This window comes from Tachyglossus aculeatus, chromosome 4 (assembly GCF_015852505.1).
Source record: "Tachyglossus aculeatus isolate mTacAcu1 chromosome 4, mTacAcu1.pri, whole genome shotgun sequence".
Lineage (NCBI taxonomy): Eukaryota > Metazoa > Chordata > Mammalia > Monotremata > Tachyglossidae > Tachyglossus > Tachyglossus aculeatus.
In genome coordinates this window covers 86,224,509-86,249,001 of record NC_052069.1, presented here as the reverse complement: position 1 = coordinate 86,249,001, position 24,493 = coordinate 86,224,509, and the positions used below count along the sequence as shown (strand labels likewise).

Below are 24,493 nucleotides of genomic sequence, written 5' to 3'. Positions count from 1 at the left end.
ATTTAAGCGCTTACTGTGAGCCAGGCACAGTACTAAATGCTGGGGTGGATACAAGCTGATGGGGTTGGACACAGATCCTGTCCCACTGTTGGGTAGGGACCGTCTCTATATGTTGCCAACTTGTACTTCCCAAGCGCTTAGTACAGTGCTCTGCACACAGTGAGCGCTCAATAAATATAATTGAATGAATCCTGTCCCATGAGGGGCTCACAGTCTCAGTCCCCATTTTACAGATGAGGGAACTGAGGCCCAGAGAAGTGACTTGCCCAAGGTCACACAGCAGACAAGTGGCGAAGCCGGGATGAAAACCCATGACCTTCTGACTCTGGCCCGTGCTGAAAACTGCAATTCCGGCAGGGAACATGTCTGTTAATTCTGTAATACTGTACTCTCCCTGACCACTTAGTGCAGTGCTCTGCAAATAGTAAATGCTCAATAATTGCCACTGATTGATTAGAATGATAAAACCAAGAGAGGATTTGGTGGGTTAAAAGGAAAGTGGGGGCTTTTCTTTGCTGCACTTGGGAGGGTAGCACAGTCGCGGAAACCCTGGGGGTGAAGGTGAGGCGGGGACTGAAGAAGATTCAATCTGGTGGTTTCTCCAGGAGTTGGGAAGGGGTTCTGCTTTTGGAGGAACATGGCCCAAAGGATTCATTCATTCCATCGTTTTTATTTAGTGCTTAATTGACTTGCTCTTCATAGCAAGTCTTCCTAACGTTAATCTTTGGCGTATTTCTTGACATTACTAAGTGCCGTCGAGTCATTTCCAATTCACAGCGACTCCATGGGTCTACTTTCTCCAGAACATCCTGTACCCTGCCATAATCCGCAACCTTTCTAACGGTTCTTCCGTTATCGTTGTTATTCATTCATTCGTATTTATTGAGCACTTACTGTGTGCAGAGCACTGTACTAAGCGCTTGGGAAGTACAAGTTGGCAACATATAGAGACGGTCCCTACCCAACAATGGGCTCATAGTCGAGAAGGGGGAGACCGAGAACAAAACAAACATGTTAACAAAATAAGTAGAATAAATATGTACAAGTAAAATAAATAAATAGAGTAATAAATACGTACAAACATATTATGGTCTCTATCCATCTGGCTGCTCGTCTGCCTCTTCCACATTTTTCCTGGAGTTTTCCCAGCATTAGTGTCTTCTCTGGAGAATTAGTCCTCCTGATTATGTGCCCAAAATATCCTAATCCAAGTCAAGTCATTTGGCCTTCCAAAGACCACTTTGGTTTAATTTGTTTCAAAATCCATTTGTTTGTTTTTTGAGCAGTCCGTACTATTAGCAAAAGCCTCTTCTAACACTACATTTCAAAAGAATCAATGTTCTTTCTAACCTGTTTTCTCGCTGTCCAGCTTTCAGATCCATACACTGTCACTGGGAACACTGTAGAATTGACGATTTGCATTTTTATAGCAATTATGTCAGCACGTTTCCTGACCTTTTTTCAGGCTCTTCATAGCAAGTCTTCCTAATGTTAATCTTTGGTGTATTTCTTGACTACTAGTTCCTTTACTATTGATTATCAATCATCATCAATCGTATTTATTGAGCGCTTACTATGTGCAGAGCACTGTACTAAGCGCTTGGGAAGTACAAATTGGCAACATATAGAGACAGTCCCTACCCAACAATCCCAGCAGAGAAAATACTCAACTATTTCAGTCTTCTCTCTGTCCACTGCAAATGTGTTAAAACTTCCAGTTGCCATGATCTTTGTTTCCTTGACATTCAAATGTAGGCCCATGTTTTTGCTCTGTGCCTTAACTTTTAATAATAAGCCCTCCAAATCTTCTTCATTCATTCGATCGTATTTATTGAGCACTTACTGTGTGCAGAGCACTGTACTAAGCACTTGGGAAGTACAAGTTGGCAACATATAGAGATGGTCCCTACCCAACAGCGGGCTCACAGTCTTCACTTTCTGCTAGTGAGGTAGTATCATCAGCATAACGACGGTTGTTTCTATTCCTTCCTCCAATTTTTACTCCCTGTTTATCTTCATTCAATCCGGCGTCTTTAATTATGTATTTGGTATGAAAGATGAACAAATGAGGCGATAAGATACATCCTTGTTTTACACCAATCTGTTTCTCCATATTCTGTTCTTACTGTAGCATCCTCTTCGGCATACAGGCTCCGTACTGATGATGATGGCATTTATTAAGCACTTACTATGTGCAAAGCACTGTTCTAAGCCCTGGGGAGGTTACAAAGTGATCAGGTTGTCCCACGAGGGGCTCACAGTCTTCATCCCAGACAAAGCAGTGTGGCTTAGTGGAAAGAGCCCGGGCCTTGGAGTCAGAGATCGTGGGTTCAAATCCTGGCTCCTCCACTTGTCAGCTGTGTGACTTTGGGCAAGTCACTTAACTTCTCTGGGCCTCAGTTCCCTCATCTGCAAAATGGGGATGAAGGCTGTGAGCCCCAGGTGGGACAACCTGATCACCTTGTAACCTCCCCAGTGCTTAGAACAGTGCTTTGCACATAGTAAGCGCTTAATAAATTCCATTATTATTATTATTATTATCCCCATTTTACAGATGAGGTAACTGAAGCACAGAGAAGTTGTGATTTGCCCAAAGTCACACAGCTGGCAATTGTGGAGACAGGATTTAAACCCATGACCTCTGACTCCAAAGCCTGTGCTCTTTCCACTGAGCCTCACTGCTTCTCTAAAATTGCTTCTCCAGGAGATTATATGGTGCGGCATGCCCATTTTCCTTAATGTGCTCCAGAGCTTCTCACGATCCACGTAGTCAGAGGCCTTACTATAATCAATAAAGCACATGCTGACTTCTTTTTGACATTCTCTTGTCCTTTCAATTATCAAACAGACATCAGCAATATTATTATTGGATATTAGAGTCAGAGGTTGTGGGTTCAAATCCCGGCTCCACTGCTTTTCAGCTGTGTGACTTTGGGCAAGTCACTTAACTTCTCTGGGCCTCAATTACCTCATCTGGAAAATGGGGATGAAGACTGTGAGCCCCCCGTGGGACGACCTCATCACCTTGTAACTTCCCCAGCGCTTAGAACAGTGCTTTGCACATAGTAAGCACATAATAAATGTCATTATTATTATTATTATTATTAATATCTCATGTCCCTCGTCCTTTCCGGAATCCTGCTTGAAAGTCGGGCAATTCACGTTCCTTAGTGGAAAAAGCCCGGGCTTGGGAGTCAGAGGTCCTGGGTTCTAATCCCAACTCTGCCACTTGTCTACTGTGTGACCTTGGGCAAGTCACTTAACTTCTCTGTGCCTGTTACCTCATCTGTTAAATGGGGATGAAGATTGTGAGCCCCACGTGGGACAACCTGATTACCTTTAATTTACGCCAGCGCTTAGAACTGTGCTTGGCACATAGTAAGCGCTTAACAAATGCCAACATTATTATCATTATTATAGGTCTCCATTCGATGTTGTATAACATTTAGCAATACTGCCAGGCATGTGAGAATTGTCGCATTTCGTTGTGTCTCCTTTCTTCAGTATTGGAATATAAATACTGATGGCCATTGAGTGGTTAGCCATACCTGTTGACGTAATTCGGTGAGGACTTTAACTGATTCCTCTCCAGCTGCCTGAAATGCCTCAATAGGAAGCCTATCAAAACCCGTGCCTGATTTTCGGCAAGATAGTGTAAAGCTGGTCTAACTTATTCTCCTAAGAATCAGTGCCTTACCGTGGCTGGAGAGTTTGTGCCTGCCAATGAAGCTCAAAGCTATGCCATTGAGAGAGAGACTATCGCTAAGGTTATCCGTGATGGAAAGGTCTAAGCTGAAGCGCCAAAGTGGATTCACCTGTGCTGGGACATAGGACATAGGAAAGAGTCAAAGATGTTGCCAACTTGTACTTCCCAAGCACTTAGTACAGTGCTCTGCACACAGTAAGTGCTCAATAAATACGATTGATTGATCAAATGATCAAAATGTTGATCAAAGACAACGGCAGAGACTCACGTTTTCACTGCGCCGAAGGAGGCAATGGTAAACCGCTTCTGCATTTTTACCAAGAAAACTATGGGTTCACATTCCACAATGACTACAGATATATTGCTAGATGATATTCTAGCAATTAGATAGATTATATATAGATAGCTAGCTAGCTATATAGAATAGCTATATTCTATATAGCTATATAGAATTATAGCTATATAATCCTGTTTATTTTGATGCTATTGATGCCTGCCTACTTGTTTTGTTGTCTAGACTGTGAGCCCATTATTGGGTAGGGATTGTTCCTATCTGTTGCCAGATTGTACTTTCCAAGTACTTAGTAGAGTGCTCTGTGCACAGTAAGTGCTCAGTAAATATGATTGAATGAAGATAACAATAATGATGGTATTTGGTAACTGCTTACTATGTGCCAAGCACTGGGGTAGATACAAGGTAATCAGGTTGTCCCACGTGGGGCTCACAGTCTTCAACCCCATTTTACAGATGAGGGAACTGAGGCACAGAGAAGTGAAGTGATTTGCCCAAAGTCACACAGCTGACAAGTGGCGGAGCTGTAATTAGAACCCACAACCTCTGACTCCCAAGCCCAGGCTCTTTCCACTGAGCCACGCTGCTTCTCTGAATATAAGCTCCTCAGGTAGGAAGGCACTCAACAAGCAGACGATATCTCAGAGTATGAACCAGGGAAAGCTGGAAATAGTCAAGAATGAAATGGATCGATTAAAGATCGACATCCTAGGAATAAGCAAACTGAAATGGACTGGTATTGGGCGTTTCCAATCGAATGAGCACATCATAAACTACTCTGCCCAAGCTGAAAAACGAAGAAACAGCGTAGCGGTAATTGTGACGAAGAAAATTGCCAAGACAGCTATCGGCTATAATGTTGTCAATGACTGATTGATATCTGTTCTCTGATATCTGATATCTCTGATCTCTGTTCTCTGGTATCTGGCCTCCTCCAGGAGGCCTTCCCAGACTGAGCCTCCCTCCTTCCTCTCCCCCTCGTCCCCCTCTCCATTCCCCCTGCCTTACCTCCTTCCCTTCCCCGCAGCACCTGTATATATGTATATATGTTTGTATGTATTTATTACTCTATTTTTTATTTATTTTACTTGTACATATTTATTCTATTTATTTTATTTTGTTAATATGTTTTGTTTTGTTGTCTGTCTCCCCATCCTAGACTGTGAGCCCGCTGTTGGGTAGGGACCATCTCTATGTGTTGCCAACTTGGATTTCCCAAGCGCTTAGTACAGTGCTCTGTACACAGTAAGCACTCATTCATTCATTCATTCATATTTATTGAGCGCTTACTGTGTGCAGAGCACTGTACTAAGCGCCCACTCAATAAATACGATTGAATGAATGAGTGAATGAATGAATCTGTTGGCTTCAGAGGAAAACCGTTCAATATGCCAATTAGAGATACTACTACCCTGATTATTAGCAGGGTCGGGCAAGGGGAGATTGTGGCATTCCCAGCACCGAGGGGTAATGGTCTCTGAAGAGTTGTTGTTGGGCTAATTTTCCCTTGCCCAGTCCTCCCTGGAGTAAATTCAGCAGATCCTGTTGCTACTAAAATCTAGTCATTTCTGGAATGATAGCTCCACAGTCTCTTCAGCTCTCCTCCAAGAGTCCTTCCCTGACTAAGCCCTCATTTCCTCTTCTCCCACTCCCTTGTGTGTTGCCCTTTCATTTGTATCTGCACCTCAGCCCCATAGTACTTATAAACACAACCATAACATGTATATTAGTGTCTATTAGACTGTAAGCTTGCTGTGGGCAGAGAATGTCTGCTAACTCCATCATCATCATCAATCATATTTATTGAGCGCTTACTGGGTGAAGAGCACTGTACTAAGCACTTGGGAAGTACAAGTTGGCAACATATAGAGACAGTCCCTACCCAACAGTGGGCTCACAGTCTAAAAGGGGGAGACAGAGAACAAAACCAAACATACTAACAAAATAAAATAAATAGAATAGATATGTACAAGTAAAATAAATAAATAGAGTAATAAATATGTACAAACATATATACATATATACAGGTGCTGTGGGGAAGGGAAGGAGGTAAGATGGGGGGATGGAGAAGGGGATGAAGGGGAGAGGAAGGAAGGGGCTTAGTCTGGGAAGGCCTCCTGGAGGAAGTGAGCTCTCAGTGTACTCTCCCAAGCTCTTAGTACAGTGCTCTGCACATGGTAAATGCTCAATAAATATGATTGATCATAAGCAGCAACAATTCACGGTAGAGATGATTTGTGGAACCCATCAGCAGGGGGATTGTGATGTCGCATCAGTATTGAATTGTTCAATGGTTAGAGCACAAATCAGAAGGATTTGGGTGCTACTTCTGGCTCTGCCACTTGTCTGCTGTGTGACCTTGGGCAAGTTGCTCAACTTCTCTGTGCCTCAGTTACTTCATCTGTAAAATGGGGATTAAAACTGAGAGCTCCATGTGGAACATGGCTGTGTCCAACCTGATTAGTTTGACACTTAGTGCTAAATAGATGCCACTAAACAAAAAAAAACCAAAACCTTCTTACAGTGAAATGTTTAAACTCTCATAATTTCTGGAGAACTGGCAAAAAGAAAAAAAAATGGACCCAGCACCTCAACTCCTGACTGATTTCAACTCCTTGTTTTTCTTCAACCATTTCTCATGGAATAAAAGTTTTAATTTTACATATGGGGCTCATTGCCCATTCTACGAAATAAGCATTATACTACCCAGCCGCTTATCTACCTCATAACATTGTGAGTCTAGGAAAGATTAATTCAACTCTTTAAGTTATTCAGAAGAAAGAAAATACTAACACGTTATTTTAGTTGCTTAAAAACAGTACCTGCAATCTTAGATTGCCCTTTCCAGGGAGAAGTTTTCTGTCGGAAGCACCAGGCAAGTAGATTTTGAAATCTGCAACAGTGATTGAGGGTACCCAGCATCTCGTTCCAGGGATACACTTTAGCAGTTGGCCGAGACAGTTGAATGAATGAAAGGAATTCTTTCCAACTCACGCTAATCTTGGAATTTTATCTGACAGATTTATTATAATAAAATAAAACTTAAATGGGGCTCACAGGGCTCAGAGTCTTCATCCCATTTTACAGATGAGGGACCTGAGGCCCAGAGAAGTGAAGTGACTTGCTCAAGGTCACGCGGAAGACAAGTGGTGGAGCAGGGATCAAAACCCAGGTGAAGAGTGAAAATATTCATTCAATCAATCGTATTTATTGAGCGCTTACTGTGTGCACAGCACTGTATTAAGCGCTTGGGAAGTACAAGTTTGCAACATATATAGATGGTCCCTACCCAACAGCAGGCTCACGGTCTAGAAGGGGGAGACAGACAACAAAACAAAGCATATAAACCAAATATGAGAAGTTTAGGCAGTACTAATCTGCCAAAATAAATTGAAAAATGTCCCTAATCTTCTTGCAAACTGCCAGAAGCCTGTAAGCTGAGGAAACTGGTAAAAAGAGAAGCAGTGTGGCCTCTTGAACATAGGCCTGGGAGTCTGAGGACCTGGGTTCTAATCCTGGCTCCGCCACGTCTTCTGTTTTAGTGCATGCTGTGTGTCAAACAATATATTAAGCACTGGGGTAGACAACCAGTATGGACGCAGTTCACGTCCCCCGTGGAGGTCACGGTCTTAAACCCCATTTTGCAGATGAGGGAACTCAGGCACGGAGAAGTGAAGTGACTTGCCCAAGGTCACACAGCAGGTAAGTGGCAGAGGTAGGATTAGAACCCAGGTCCTCTGACGCCAAGGCCCATGGTCTTTCCTCTAAGCCACGCTGTTTCTCTGTTATATTGCACTCTTCCAAGTGCTTAGTACAATCCTTTGTATGCAGTAAGTTCTCAGTAAATATGATTGATTGGAGAGCATTTTAGGAGAGTATGATAGAGTTCATGGATTAATCAATCAATCAATCGTATTTATTGAGTGCTTATTGTGTGCAGAGCACTGTACTAAGCGCTTGGGAAGTACAAGTTGGCAGATGTGATCCCTGCCCTATAGTTGTGCATGTAAGTGCTCCTACACTTATATTTCTACATTGCTGCAGTTAACAGTTATCTTTTTCCTCATTTCTGGACTTAATTGGGCCTACGTTTGTTTCTCTTTGTGTTTTAATCTATATATCTGTGTCCATCCTGTCCCCCTAGTTAGATTATAAACTCTTTGAGAGGAAAGAACCATTGTCCTTTGCTTCCTCTGCAACTCCCACAGTGTCTAGTTGGCATTCAATAATGTTGACGGACCGAGTGACTGACTTAAGTTAATTGAAAAGAAATTTCAGAATGTAATTCTTCATTTAGTATATCACAGTTAGCCTTTGTGAATGAAGGAAGAGGCATGTGATTAAAAATCCCAACTATGAAGGCAACCTCTTTTTATTCCAAGATCAGAGAGGTCTAGAACTTAATCTCTCCTGCTTCCTCAGGCTTTATGTATGAAACTTAGCTGATTAGCTTGTATCTTCCCCAGTGCTTAGAACAGTGCTTGGCACCTAGTGCTTAACTAGTACTATTATTATTATTATATATTTACATTATGATGATGATGATCATTGATTGACTGATTCTCTTTCTTTGTCACAGCCTGAGACTGCCCATCTGATTCAATGAAAATGGGGAAATTGATGGTGGGCTGCTTTCTTCTATTCTTTGGACATCTTCTCCAGTCCACTGCTGATGGCAGAGAAAACCATTTCCAATGGCCATTTTCAAGAAGAAGAAGCCTGGCGATCCACCCACAGATGGCTTTACTGGGTAAGTTAGTGGTAGGCTGCATTTTGGCAGAAAAGAGTAGAAAGTCTTCTCTTACAACCTAATTCAGTCGTATTTATTGAGCGCTTACTGTGTGCAGAGCACTGTACTAAGCGCTTGGGAAGTACAGGTTGGCAACAGAGAGAGACGGTCCCTACCCAACAGTGGGCTCACAGTCTAGAAGGGGGAGACAGAGAACAAAACAAAGCATATTAACAAAATAAAATAAATAGAATATGTACAAGTAAAATAAATAGAGTAATAAGTATGTACAAACATATATACAGGACAACCTAACCGCACAACCTAATGCGGTTGTGTATGCCTTTTCCCTCTCAGTTGTGACTTTCTGGAGGAGAGAATCTGGGAACTCATTTGCTGTTAACATCGTAATTGTGGTATTTGTTAAGCGCTTGCTATTTTGTCAGTCACTGTTCTAATTGCTGGGGTAGATACAAGCTAGTGGGTTGGACACAGTCCCTGTCCCATAGAGAGCTCACAGTCTTAACCCCCATTTAACAGATGAGGAAACTGAGGCCCAGAGAAATGAAGTAACTTGCCCAACGTCACCCAGGAGACAAGTAGCGGAGCAGGGATTAGAACCCAGGTCCTTCCGATTCCCAGGCCCATTCATTCAATCGTATTTATTGAGGGCTTACTGTGCGCAGAGCCTGTGCTGTATCCACTAGGCCACACTGCTTTTGCAGCCCTACTCTCCTCCCTATTTTCATCCCTCTCCCTCTGCAGCTGTACTCTATTATAATAATAATACAATAATAATAATAATAATAATAATAATGATTCTAGTATTAAGTACTTACTATGTGCCAAGCATTGAATGAAACGCTGGAGTAGATATAAGATAATTAGGTTGGATACAATTCCTGTCCCACATGGGGCTCACAGGCTCAGTAAGAGGGAGAACAGGTGCCAAATCCCATTTTACAGAAGAGGAGATTGAGGCATGGAGAAGTGAAGTGACTTGCCTGAGGTCACACAGCAGATAAGTGGCTCAGCGTGGCTCAGTGGAAAGAGGTCATGGGTTCGAAACCCAACTCCGCCACGTCTGCTGTGTGACATTGGTCAAGTCACTTAACTTCTCTGAGCCTGTTACCTCATCTGTAAAATGGGGATGAAGCGTGAGCCCCCCCATGGGACAACCTGATTACCTTGTAACCTCCCCAGCGCTTAGAACAGTGCTTTGCACATAGTAAGCACTTAATAAATGCCATTATTATTATTATAAGTGGCAGAGTCAGAATTAGAACCCAGTTTTCTTATTTCTAGGCCTGTGCCGTTCCACTAGGCCACCCTGGTTCTCTAGAAGTCAGCTCTGCCATGTTTCTCTGCCCTTCTACAGATGGAGGAAAATTTTGTTTCATACATGCGCATGCGTGCACAAACACACACGTGTGTGTATGTATACATATATCCCGTTGGGTAGGGATTGTCTCTGTTGCCAAATTGTACTTTCCAAGTGCTTAGTACAGTGCTCTGCACACAATAAGCGCTCAATAAATACAATTGAATGAATGAATGAATATATACATATATAAACACGTATATATTCTTTAATGGATTTAAAATGGAAAAACATATACACTATAAATAATTATATAGTCACAGAAAAACATTCTCCATTTCAGACCCCTTTAAAACAAACAGCTATTTAGTGTATTAATAAAAGGAAATTTTGAAAAACATTTAAAAGAGCACCAGCCCTGGTCTGATGATGTTATCCTCCATGAATGCAAGCGCGGCTGTAAAAACCCATGTCAGGCATATTGTTGTCTCTCCACTGGCTACAAGGAATCTGTTATTTAGTTTGTGGTTGTAGCTCCTGTTTGTAGAGTCTGTGTTTGTCAACTCTTCCTTTTCTATCCGCGTGCTACATGATGCCCTTATTCGAAAGAAGTCCAGCACTGCCTCTGTTTGCTGCTTACCAGATTGATTTGTCTCCTGCTTGTAATTTCCAACATTTCACAGCCTTTTTTCGTTGATTTGAAATTGTCCTTATGGCATCTTGTTTGCACATCCCAGGTTCATTCAAGCCAATTCGGCTCATCAGACAGCAGTTATTTCTCTCTTTCGGCCTCTGTGCATGTCCATCCTGAGGAAACCTTACCCCCAGGAAGTCTTCCTTGCTTGGTAAATCAGCTGTGCTCCAGGACTTGGTCGTTGTGAGCTAATTATGCCAGATAACGTTTAAGTGCAGTTCACAGGACGTAGGGATATGACTGCTCGAGAAGCCAAATTTGAGGCCTCTAATACACTTAAGTCTCACTTAATGTTATTTATAATAATAATAATGTTGGCATTTATTAAGCACTTATTATGTGCAGAGCACTGTTCTAAGCGCTGGGGGGGGATACAAGGTGATCAGGTTGTCCCACGGGGGGCTCACAGTCCCAATTTTACAGATGAGGGAACTAAGGCACAGAGAAGTGAAGTGACTTGCCCAAAGTCACACAGCTAACAGTTGGGAGAGCCGGGATTTGAACCCATGACCGCTGACTCCAAAGCCCGGGCTCTTTTCCACTGAGCCATGCTGCTTCTATTTCTATTTATATATTATTTATATTTATTTTATTTTATTTATATATTTGTATATATTTATATTTAAGTGCTTACTATGTGCCAAATGCTGTTCTAAGCACTGGGTTAGATACAAGGTTATCATCTTGGACAATCCCTCTCAGACATGGCACTCATGGTCTAGGTAAGCGAGAGTAAGATTTAATCCCCATTTTTACAGATGAAAAAACCGAGGCCCAGAGAAGTTAAGTGACTTGCCCAACATCCCAAGCATGCAAATGGTGGAGCCAGGATTAAAACTCAAGCCCTCTGGCTCTAGGCCCGTGTTCTTTCTACTAGGCAAAGCAGCTTCTCTGTATCAAAGGTTTAATCGGTCAATCAGTTGTATTGAGGGCTCACTGTGGGCAGAGCACTGTACTAAGCACTTGGGAGAGTACAATATAACAGAGTTGGTAGACATGCTCCCATACTACCACCATTTTTTCCTGAAGATGTTTAGAAATCTAGGTCACTGTGTCATATGCTCAGCACAGCCTCCTAAAAGGCATGCTGCCCTTCTCAATTCAATTTTCTCCTTTTTTTGTTAACTCGTGGTTGGGCGATGACCTTCCTAGGTAGGAGGGTTCAGCTTTGACTAACAGTTCTGTATCACTAGTGAAAAGTGCACTGGGCTTTCGGTAAAAGGGGAAGGGATAGTGGGAGCTGTAAAGCGGGGAGGTTTACAGGTAACATGTAGTAATAATAACAATAGTAATCATAATAGTGGCATTTGTTAAGTGCTTACTATGTTTCTAGACTGTGAGCCCACTGTTGGGTAGCTACCGTCTCTATATGTTGCCAACTTGTACTTCCCAAGTGCTTAGTACCGTGCTCTGCACACAGTAAGTGCTCAATAGATACAATTGAATGAATGAATGAATGTACAAAGCACTGTTCTAAGCACTGGGGAAGATATAAGGTGATCAGGTTGTCCCACATGGTGCTCACAGTCTTCATCCCCATTTGACAGATGAGGGAACTGAGGCTCCGAGAAGTTAAGTGACTTGCCCAAGGTCACACAGCAGATATGTGGCAGAGCCGGGATTCAAACCCATGACGTCTGACTCCAAAGCCCATGCTCTTTCCACTGAGCCACGCTGCTTCTCAGTAATAGTGGCGTTTGTTAGGCACTTACTATGTGTCAAGCACTGTAGGGTAGATACAAGATTCATTTATTCAGTCAGTCATATTTATTGAGCGCTTACTGTGTGCAGAGCACTGTACTAAGTGCTTGGGAAGTACAAGTTGGCAACATCTAGAGACGGTCCCTACCCAACAGCAGGCTCACAGTCTAGAAGGGAGAGACGACAACAAAAGAAAACATATTGACAAAATAAAATAAATAGAATAGTAAATATGTACAAGTAAAATAAATAGAGTAATAAATATGTACAAACATATATACATATATACAAGATAATCAGGTCCACATGGAACTCACAGTCTAAGTAGTAAGGGCACATAGATATTGGATCTACATTTTGAAGATGAGGAAACTGAGGCACAGAGGAGTTAAGTAACTTGCTCAAGTTACTTAAGAGGGTAGGTGGCGGAGATGGGATTAGAACCCAGGTCTTCTGAGTCCCAGGCCCAAGGTCCTTCCACTATGCCATGCTGCTTCCCAATTAAACAGTGGCACACTGAGCACTTACTGTGTGCCGAACACCGTACTAAGAGTTTGAGGAAGTATAATAAATGGAAAGACATGATTCCTGCTCTCAAGGACCTTACGGTCTAGTTGAGACAGACATTTAAATAAGTTGCAGTAGGGGAAGCACCATAGTATAAGGATCTGTATATAAGCTGTGTGGGGTGAGAATGGGGTAATTGCTTAGGGGTTAAGGACCCAATTGCATAGATGGAGCAAAAGGGAGGATGAATGGGGTGAGGAGATGAGAATTTAGTCAGGGAAGGCCGTATTTAGAACTCATTTGCTGCAGTTCACACATTGGGCTCAGACTGCGAACCCCATGTGGGACAGGGATTGTGTTGTCCAACCTGATTATTTTGAGTCTACCTGTAGTTACTGCAGTGCTTGTTACATAGTAGGCATTTAAGGAATATCTGTGGTGTTATTATTATTATTATTATCATCATCATTCATTCGTATTTATTGAGACAGGGATTGTGTCCAATCTGATTATTTTGAGTCTACCTGTAGTTACTGCAGTGCTTGTTACATAGTAGGCATTTAAGAAATATCTGTGGTGTTATTATTATTATTATCATCATTCATTCGTATTTATTGAGACGGGGATTGTGTCCAACCTGATTATTTTGAGTATATCTGTAGTTACTGCAGTGCTTGTTACATAGTAATAATAATAATAATGATGATGGCATTGTTAAGTGCTTACTATGTGCAAAGTACTGTTCTATTCATTCATTCATTCATTCAATCGTATTTATTGAGCGCTTACTGTGTGCACAGCACTGTACTAAGCGCTTGGGAAGTACAAGTTGGCAACATATAGAGACGGTCCCTACCCAACAGTGGGCTTAGCACTGGTGGGGATACAAGGTGATCAGTTTGTCCCAAGAGGGACTCACAGTCTAAATCCCCATTTTACAGATGAGGTAACTGAGGCCTAGAGAAGTTAAGTGACTTGCCCAAAGTCACACAGCTGACAAGTGTCAGAGGCGGGATTAGAATCCATGACCTCTGGCTTCCAAGCCCGTGCTCTTTCCACTGAGCCACTCTGCTTCTCTAGTAGGCACTTAAGAAATATCTCTGGTGTTATTATTATTATCGTCATCATTCATTCATATTTATTGAGTGCTTACTGTGTGCAGAGCTGGAAAAGTACACTATAACAATAAACAGTGACATTCCCTGCCCACAACGAGCTCACAGTCTAGAGCGGGGGAGACAGACATCAATATAAGTAAATAAAATGACATATGTACATAAGTGCTTTGAGGCTGGGAGCGGGGGAAGAGCAAAGGGAACATGTCATGATGACACAGAAGGAAGTGGAAGATGAGGAAAAGCGGGGTTTAGTCCGGGAAGGCTTCCTTGGAGGAGATGTGCCTTCAGTAAGGCTTTGAAGCGGGGTAGAGTGGTTGTCTGTTGGATTTGAGGAGGAAGAGCATTCCAGGTCAGAGGCAGGATGTGGGCGAGGGGTCGGCGGTTAGATGGGTGAGATGGAGGCACAGTGAGAAGGTTAGCACTAGTAAGCGCTCAATAAATACGATTGATGATGATGATGAAAAGTGAAGTGTGAGGGCTGGGTTGTAGGAGAGAAGCGAGGTGAGGTAGGAGGGGAAATGGAGATGGAGTGCTTTAAAGCCAATGGAGAGGCATTTTTGTTTGACAGGAGGTAGACGGGCAACCACTGGAGGTTTGTGTCCAGAATGTTTTTGTAGAAAAATAATCCAGGAAACAGAGTGAAATGTGGACTGGAGCCGGAAGAGGCAGGAGATTGGGAGGTCAGCAAGGAGGCTGATGCGATAATTCAGGCGAGATATGATGAGAGATTGTTAACGTGGTTGAAGTATGGATGGAGAAGAAAGGGTGGAGATTATAGTGATGTCGGGAAGGTGGAACCGATAGGATTTGGTGACGGTTTGAATATGTGGGTCGTGTGAGAGAGAGGAGTCAAGGATATCGCCAAGGTTATGGGCTTCATCAACGTCATCATCTCGAGTCAATAGGTTGCTATTTGTGCAAGCAAAATTTGGTATGTTCTGGTGGGTGGGTTGCACATATATTATTTATCTTCATACACACACTGACTAGGAAACTAAAAGTTGGCTAGGATGTGTGTGCACATAATTATGGTATTTGGTAATGCATACTAGGTGTCAAGCACTATTCTAACTGCTGGGAAAAGTACAAATTAATCAGCTTGGATATAATCCCTATCCTACACGGAGCTCGCAGACTAAGAAGGAAGGAGAACAGGAATTGACTCCCCATTTTACAATTGAGGAAACTGAGGCATGGAGAAGATGAGTCACTCGCCCAAGGTCATTCAGCAGGCAAATGGCACAGATGGGATTAGAACCCAGGTTTTCTGATTCCCAGGTCCAGGCTCTTTCCAGTAGACCACACTGCTCCTCCAGGATACGTACTGCTGTGAAGGTCATAAGTACTGTCAAAAAACAAAACAATACTCTAGCTAACAAAAAGAGCAACTGACCCATGAGACACAGTGAACCTATGGAGCCTCCATTGTGTAGGTATTGGGATTTGCTCCACAAAATGCATGAATAAATGTAATTTCCTTATGCAGAATTATGTTTTTTTATGATTTAGTGAATAAGAACAGAGGTACAGCTCAATATCTTTGCAGACGTATGATTGGAAGAGAATTATGGGAAAATGTGGAAGCACGTTGACGAAGAATAACGAAGTTGTTATTTTAGGAAAGGGAAATGATTTACAAAGTCCTAGATCTTTCTGGAACAACTCCCTTTATATTTAACTTTTTAGCTGAAGCATAGTATAAAGGTGGAAAACTACTAGGGATACTAATATGCATCGTTTATCCTTGGCTTGATGATCTTCACCTTCAACTTCCCAAACTTCAAAACACAGGGTTTTGTGTCTGTGACTGTTTACCTTTCTTCATCTATGTATTTTTTCACAATTCCGTGGGTCAGATCTCACTTCTCTGTTTCCAAGGAGTTGATCTGCTTTAGCATTCCTCACCCACATTGAAATTATTCAGGGCTTATTTAGCTAAGTAGGTCTGAAAGAGGGTTTTGTGTTTGCTTTTGATTAAGGTTAAAAAAAACAGAGGAGAATTGTCATAATACTATAAACAATAAATCGGCAATGCCGTGGGCCGGTCTGATTTTTTTTCTTCCCTGTTTCTCATCGGCTTATCTTTTCATTTATAAGACATCTGGAATAGGGTCAAAGTGCGGGTGATAATTTCCAGCTGGTGACTATTAAAGAGGTGATAAACAGCGTATATGATCAAGCTGTAGATGCAGATATGTGGGCGCTAACCTCTTGTAAGTTAGTAAGAGAATCTTGGATATGACTAAAAAGTAGTTATATCAGTGATGAATATGCCCTCTCTTGTATCTTGGTCTTAAACCTCATATCCAGATGTCATTAACTCTAGAATGTATGGTAATGGATTATCCATTCTCCTAGGGATAACATTTTGAGAGCCATCTTCTCTCTGACTTTTTTCCACCTCCGGGATTTGAAGGCAATTCTAGTGACTCCTTAAGACTTCTGCTTGCAGCCCATGTGATTCCGAGCCACTTCCATGAATTTCTTTTTCATTAAAGACGATCACTCTTTCCACCGTCAAAGCCTTATTGAAGGCATACTCCTCCAAGAGACCTTCTCCGACGATACCTCTTTTTGTGTTTGTTTATGGTATTTAAGTGCGAGCCCATTGTTGGGTAGTCTATGTTGCCGACTTGTACTTCCCAAGGGCTTAGTACAGTGCTCTGCATGCAGTAAGCGCTCAATAAATACGATTGAATGAATGTCAGGAACTGATCTAAGCGCTAGGGTAGATACAAGCTAATCAGTTCGGACACGGTCTCTGTCCCACATGGGGCTCACAGTCTTAATCTCCATTTCACAGATGAAGTCCAGAGAAGTGAAGTGATTTGCCCGAGGTCACACAGCACTCAAGTGGCATAGGCAGGTCCCTCTGATTCCCAGGCCCATGCTGTATTCACTAGGACATGCTGTTTCTCCCATTCCCTTCTGCATTGCCTGTGAACTGGGCTGGGCTTTGCACCCTTTATTGCACTTCTAGACTGTGAGCCCACTGTTGGGTAGGGACCGTCTCTATATGTTGCCAGCTTGTACTTCCCAAGTGCTTAGTACAGTGCTCTGCACACAGTAAGCACTCAATAAATATGATTGATTATTCTCCCCATCCTCTGCCCTACAGCACTTACACATCTGTAATTTATATCAATGTCTGTCTCCCCTCTAGACTAAAAGCTCTTTGTGGGCTAGGAATGTGTCTATCAACTCTGTTATATTGTTCTCTCCCAAGGGCTTATTACAGTGCTCTGCACATAATGAACACTCAGTAAATATGATTGATTAAAGCAGATAACCAAGAGTTGAATGTGAATGGTAAAGATGCAGTATTTTTCATCCAAGCAAGTAAAAGTGTTTTAAATAATCTGTGGTTTGAAAAGTTGGAATAGCTTATGGAATATTGGCCTAGTGAATAGACCGCAGGCCTGGGAGTTAGAAGTACCTGGGTTCTAATCCTGGCTTGGCCACTCATTTGCTGTGTGACCTTGGGCAAGTCACTTACCTTCTCTGTGCCTCAGGTCCCTCATCTGTACAATGGAGATTAAGAATGTGAGCCCCATATGGGACATGGACTGTGTCCAACCTGATTAGCTGGTATCACCCTGACACTTAGTACAATGCCTGGCACATAGTAAATGCTTAATAAATACCGTTAAGTTCAGTGCGCATAGCATACACTCAATATATGGCTGGGCTGTGTTCAAACCGATTAGCTTGTATCTACCCCAGCGCTTAGTACAGTGCCTGGCACATAGTAAGGGCTTAACAAATGCCATAGGCAAAAAAATATTGTTCCTTCCCCCCGCCTCACCATTTTGACTGGTAAGGGAAAGTTGATATTTTTAGATTTTTGAACTCATTGTCAGAATACCCTTCAGGTTGTAAATGTGAGAAGTTATATTTGATATGCTATTGACCCTAGCATTTGGGTCCATACCCCTTAAGTACTTCGATATTCACCCCACCCACAAAACTTACGTACATATCCATCTGTAATCTGTTTTCATGTTGGTGTCCTCTGCCACTTTGTGAACTTGTGAGCAGGGATTGTGTCTTCCCATTATTATTGTAGCAGAAGCAGCATGGCTCAGTGGAAAGTGCACGGGCTTTGGAGTCAGAGGTCCCGGCTCCACCACTTGTCAGCTGTGTGACTTTGGGAAAGTCACTTAACTTCTCTGTGCCTCAGTTCCCTCATCTGTAAAATGGGGATTAAGAGTCTGAGCCCCTCATGGGACAACCTGATCACCTTGTATCCCCCCAGTGCTTAGAACAGTGCTTTGCACATAGTAAGCGCTTAACAAATACTATCATTATTATTATTGTACTCTCCCAGTACAGTACTCTTCACACAGTAAGCGTTCAATAAATATGATTGACTGACTCTTCAGCATCGCCCTGACTTGCTCCCTTTATTCAGTCCCCCTCCCAGCTTTGCAATGCTTATGTACATATCTGTAATTTATTTATTTCTATTAACATCTGTATCCCCCTCTAGACTGTAAGTGTTGTGGGCAGGTAATGTGTCTGTTTACCATTATATTGTACTCTTCCAAGCTCTTAGTACAGTGCTCTGCACACAGTAAGCGCTCAATAAATATGATTGAATAAAAGAATGAAATATAGTCTTGTCCCTGGTTAGAAGTTGCTGGGACATCTGATCTGGTATCCAGATGCTACCAACCCTGTGGTAGAAAAGTTTGTGCTATCTGCTGCATTTTTTGAGAGTGGTGTAGGTCCACCCTGCATAAGCCTTAACCATCCAGTGCCTCAGAAAAGAGAATATTTTATCCCCTCAGGGAACATAGCTCTTTAAATATCTCCATCCAAGCTCCCCGAATGGGAGTCAGAATACTCCAGATGGACAACTCTTCAATAGCCAGGATCATTGCTTGAATTCTTCCATTTGCTTTTTCCTTTCTTCTCCCCTCACGTTTTCTTTCCCTGGCTTAACATTCACATTTGTAGCAGCCCAGATGCTTTCTGTTAGCTTTTTTTTTTGTCTCTGCCTGTCATTTGTATCTCCCTTCTCTCCCTTTTTTCCCTCCCCCAACCAACTCCAGTTCTTTCCAGGAATTCTGACCCCTATCTCCGACTATTGTCCAGCTTCCTTATTTTCCCTCCAGCCAACCAGTTTCTGCTGCCCAGTTCCCAGGCTTTTGTTGCATTTGGAGAGTTTAAGCCCTTTGTGCCTTCTTTTATTAAAAGGGCACAGTTACAACTTGGTGTGCTGCTGCTGGTTGAATAACATTGAGATGGAAAGATGAAAAGGTCCCCCCTCTAGACTGTAAACTCCTTGTGGGCAGGGAATAAGTAGTCTCTCTTTGTGCCTCCTTTTATTAAAGGGGCACAGTTACAACTTGGTGTGCGATGCTGGTTGAATAACATTGAGATGGAAAGATGAAAAGGTCCCCCCCCTCTAGACTGTCAACTCCTTGTGGGCAGGGAATAAGTATTCTCTCTAGTACTGTACTCTTCCAAGTGCTTTATACAGTCTTCTGCACACAGTAAGTGCTAGATAAATGTGATTGACTGATTAAAAACCTGACTTTCAGTCTTCACGCATTGCACGATAGTAAGTGGCTACCAATGAGCTGAACAAATCAAGCTTTGTTCCTCAGCCTATTGCTGTTGGAATAGAAGGACCAGTGAGATAATAATAATAATGATGGCATTTATTGAGTGCTTACTATGTGCAAAGCACTGTTCTAAGCGCTGGATGAAAATGAATAACTTCATGCATCTGCAGACTAAGGATAAAGTTCTTCCAGTGGTGAGATGCAAAAAAGATGGTGGTCATGATTCCCGAATCGACATCTCCAGCCTTGATCTCTCTCCAACTCCACAGACTCACATTTCCTCCGATCTCAAGACACCTCTACTTGGATATTCTGCTGTCACCTCAAACATTAGGTCAAAAACAGCACTCCTTATCTTCCCACCCAAACCCTGTCATTCCTCTGACTTTCTCAACACTGTAGACAGCATCACCACCCTTCTTGTCTCAGAAGCCCGTAACCTTGGCATTATCCTTGACTCCTCTCTCTCTCGTTCAACTCACATACTCAGCCCATCACTAAATCGTGTCGGTTCAACCTTCACAACACTGCTAAAATCCACCTTTTCCTCTCATTCCAAACTACTACCATGTTAATCCAAGCACTTATCCTATCCCACCTTGATTACTGGATCGGCCTCCTTGCTGATCTCCTTGCCTCTCATCTCTCCCGACTCCAGTCCATACTTCACCCTGCTGCCCAGATCATTTTTCTCCAAAAACATTCAGTCCGTGTTTTCCCCACTCCTCAAAAACCTCCAGTGGTTGCCCATCCACCTCTGCATCGAGCAGAAATTCCTTACCCTCGACTTGAAAGTACTCAATTACCTTGCCCCCTCCTTCCTCTCCTTGATGCTCTCCTACTCCAACCCAGCCTGCATGCTTCACTCCTCTGGTGCCAACCTACTCACTGTGCCTTTATTTTTTCTATCTCAATGCCAGCCTCTCACTCACATCCTGCCTCTGGCCTGAAATGCCCTCCCTCTTCATATCCAACAGACCATTACTCTCCCCTTCTTCAAAGCCTTATTGAAGGCACATCTCCAAGAGGCCTTCCCTGGCTAAGCCCTCCTTTCCTTTTCTTCCACTCCCTTCTGTGTCTCCTTGACTTATTCCCTTTATTCATCCCCCTTCCCAGCCCCACAGCCTTAAGTACATATCCATAATTTATTTATATTAACATCTGCCTCCCCATCTAGACTGTAAGCTTGCTGTGGGCAGAGAATGTGTCTGTTACAGTGTACTCTCCCAAGCGTTTAGTACAGTGCTCTGCACTCGGTAAATGCTTAATAAATATGATGGATTGGTCCTCTTGGTAGAGATGAAATTAACCTGTGCAGATGATTCAGCTAATCAAGTCACATCACTGTCTTAAAGACTAGGTTAAAAATATGAGTGGCTACTCACAAATGCAAAACCATCAGAGCATACCGAACCTTTAAAGTTCAGACTTCAGTTTTACTTTTATAAAATTCAGGAGAGGCTTGAAAATACTTTAATGATTATTTTCAGGTATTTTTGCATTTCAAGGATGGAATATAACTCTAACTGTTATAATAATAATAGTATTAATTTCTTATTAAGTGCCAAGCACTGTAGGAAGCTCTGGTGTAGATACAAGATAATCAGGTCCCACTTGGGGCTCATAGTCTAAGAAGGAGGGAGAACAGGTATTGAATCCATGTTTTGCAGGTGGGGGAACTGAGGCGCAGAGGAATTGACTTGTCTAAGGTCACCCAGCAGACAAAGGACAAGGCCAGGATTAGAAACCAGATCCACTGATTCCCAACCCTCTGTGTTTTCCACTTGGCCATGCTTCTTCTCTGAATCCCCATCTCTGAATTCTAGACCTCCACAGCAACTCCATATAGAGGATCACGTTGGATTCCCAATGACGCTGACGGTAATCAGGCTGAATCAGTCCTTATGTTCCTATGAAAGCATATGTTTCCACTCTTATCTCGTCATCCGAGGGTAAAACCAACATTTCTAGTTGATTCTTCTCCTATGATTATGCTTGGAGATCTGACATAATGTTTGAGATCAGATAAACATAAAAGTTCAGAACTTTCCCACCCAATAACTCCGTCTACGCCCTCCTGTAATACATTTGTGTTTCCTCTCTTTCTTTTACTCTTTCCCGCTCTCCTTTTCTCCTACTCTCCTTACCTTCCTCAAACTGAACCCAGCAACAGCCTGTAGGCCTGGGTAGGTATATATCATCAATCAATCAGTGGAATTTACTGCCTAGCCTAGTGGAAGAGCACGGGCTTGAGAGTCAGAGGTCATGGGTTCTCATCCCGGTTTCTCAGCTTGTCTGCTGTGTGACCTTGGGCAAGTCACTTAACTCCTCTGTGCCTCAGTTACCTCATCTGGAAAATGGGGATGGAGACTGTGAGCCTCATGTGGGACAATCTGATTACCTTAAATTTACCCCAGTGCTTAGAACAGTGCTTGGCACATAGTAAGCACTTAACGAAGACCATCATTATTATTACTGAGCGCTTACTGGATGCTGAACTAATCACTTGGGTGACTATAATACAGCAGAGTTGGTGGAAATCTTCCCTGCCCTCAGTGATTAGCCGGGGGACTGCATGCACAGAGGTTTATGGGGATTTATTTCCTCTTGGGGGTTGCCTCTAATCCTGCTTTCCGGGGTCCTCCCGAGGTGAATCCCTAATTCTAGGAATCAAGGCATCATCTCCCAGGTACAGCCTGATTGGCTGCTCTTTTCCTTTGCTTTATGGCTCCAGTTGCTTCTCTGCTAAGTTCTTGCTGTTCTGCTCCTTAATGAGTTGTTCTGGTTCTATAAATTGTACCAGTTTTCCCTTGAACGAATAAGAGGAGTGATTCATGAATCCAGCTGGGACTAGTCTGTTGAGTTTTTTTTTTAGTAAACCGGAGTCTAGTTGGAGGGGGCCCTTTTGGGGATGGAGTCACGGAGTCTGGATGTTGATACAGTAAAATGCTTTCTTTTGAAAGGGTTGTGTTTCCCGTGGAAAGCCAACCATCTGGCCTGAGATATAAAAGTTTGGCCGCCTTCGACTGTCTTCCAGGCGCTCCTGCAGGTTCTGTCAGCTCTCGTTCCCTTCTCTAGGCTGTAAACTCACTGCGCGCAGGGACTCTACCAACTCTGTTGCATTGTTATTGTATTCTCCCAAGGACTTAATACAGTGCTCATTCATTCAATCGTGTTTATTGAGGGCTTACTGTGTGCGCAAAGCACTGTACTAAGCGCTTGGGAGAGTTCAATATAACAACAGACTCATACCCTGTCTACAATGAGCGCACAGTCTAGAACTCTGCGTGCGGCACTCAAAAAATACTATTGCTTGATCCCTGGGAAGTCTCACAACCATTCACAAAGACTAAAATACCCATAGAGGCAAGAGGAGCACAGCGGAAAGTAGAGGTAGGTATCCGTTGTCTCCTTGGCAAATGCTTCTGGCTGGCCTTACATCCTGGCATGGATTCTATAGAAGCCAAAGCATGAAACTTGACTGCTGCTGGCAGGTCTAGCATCCTGGCATGGATTCTGTGGAAACCAAAGCGTGAAACTTGACCAAATGGTGACTGGGAGGAGGAACCTCCTAGTCAAGTCCCCAACTCTGTCGATCCGTGCTGGGATTTGAGCTCTGCCAGGAAGCCAGCAGCCACTTCTCCCAAAGGGTCTTCCCAGACTAAGCTCCTTATTTCCCCATCTGCCTCTCTTCTGAGCTGACTGGCTTGCCTTGGCTTGGCTTAAGCACTTGGATGCTCACCCCAATCCCACAGCACTGGCTTCCCTTCGTCCTTGACCTGCTTCTGACCCGATCATTGCTCCTCCCTGCCAGCACTGAAACTTGGCTCTAAGTGACATGGTCTTCCCTCCTCTTTAGTGGAGGCCTCATTTCCCACTCCCAGAGATTCCCAGAGTAAGGTGTAGGAGTGAGCTAGCTTCCTTACTCCCCAGAGCCGCTTTTGCACCATTCCTCCTTTCTTTCCCTTGAACTCATTTTGGACAGTGAACGTGTCTGTTAGTTCTGTTGTATACTCCCAAGCGCTTAGTACAGTGCTCCACACATAGTAAGCACTCAAAAATGGTTGATGGGTTGAAGCCCAAATCATCCACCTCTACCACCGACTCCAGTTCATTCATTCAATCGTATTTATTGAGCGCTTACTGTGTGCAGAGCACTGTACTAAGCACTTGAGAAGTACAAGTTTGCAACATATAGAGACGGTCCCTACCCAACAGCAGGCTCACACTCTCCAGTTACTAGTCACGGTCATCTACCATCTCTCAGGTCCCACCTCCAACTTTCTGATCCCTTTCTCGCATTACTTCTCTCTTTCTCCATTCCTACATTGGTCTTTGGAAACTTTGGTGTTCAGGTGGTTGTCCCCTATGACCTTCCGCTGCTCAGTTCCTCTCACACCTCAACTCCACTGACCTCCTGTTCCACCCCATCTCACTTTCTCACCAACCTGAACACAAGCTTAATCTCATTCATTCAATTGTATTTATTAAGCTCTTACTGTGTGCAGAGCACTGTACTTAACAATAATAATAATAATAATGTTGGTATTTGTTAAAGTGCTTACTGTGTGCCAAGCACTGTTCTAAGTGCTGGGGTAGAGACAAGGTCATCAGGTTGTCCCACATGGGGCTCACAGTCTTATTCCCCATTTTACAGATGAGGTAACTGAGGCACAGAGAAGTGAAGTGACTTGCCCAAAGTCACATAGCTGACAAGTGGTGGAGCCAAGATTAGAACCCACGACCTCTGACTCCCAAGCCCGGGCTCTTTCCACTGAGGCACGCTACTACTTCATCACCTCTAGTCACTGCACAACCTCTCTCACTAACTCAGAAATTCCTCTATTCGACATAA

General features: G+C 43.1%; 1 protein-coding gene across 2 annotated transcripts in view; it reads left to right on the top strand.

Annotated features, from left to right (window-relative positions):
* MATN2 (matrilin 2) overlaps positions 1 to 24,493 on the top strand; it is a 201,350-nt gene that overhangs the window by 4,635 nt on the left and 172,222 nt on the right. For both annotated transcript variants that reach the window (XM_038745876.1, XM_038745875.1), the window contains exon 2: positions 8,578 to 8,748. In XM_038745876.1, coding sequence (XP_038601804.1) covers positions 8,601 to 8,748 — 148 coding nt within the window. In that variant the 5' untranslated portion in view covers positions 8,578 to 8,600. The remainder of the gene's footprint in view (positions 1 to 8,577; positions 8,749 to 24,493) is intronic.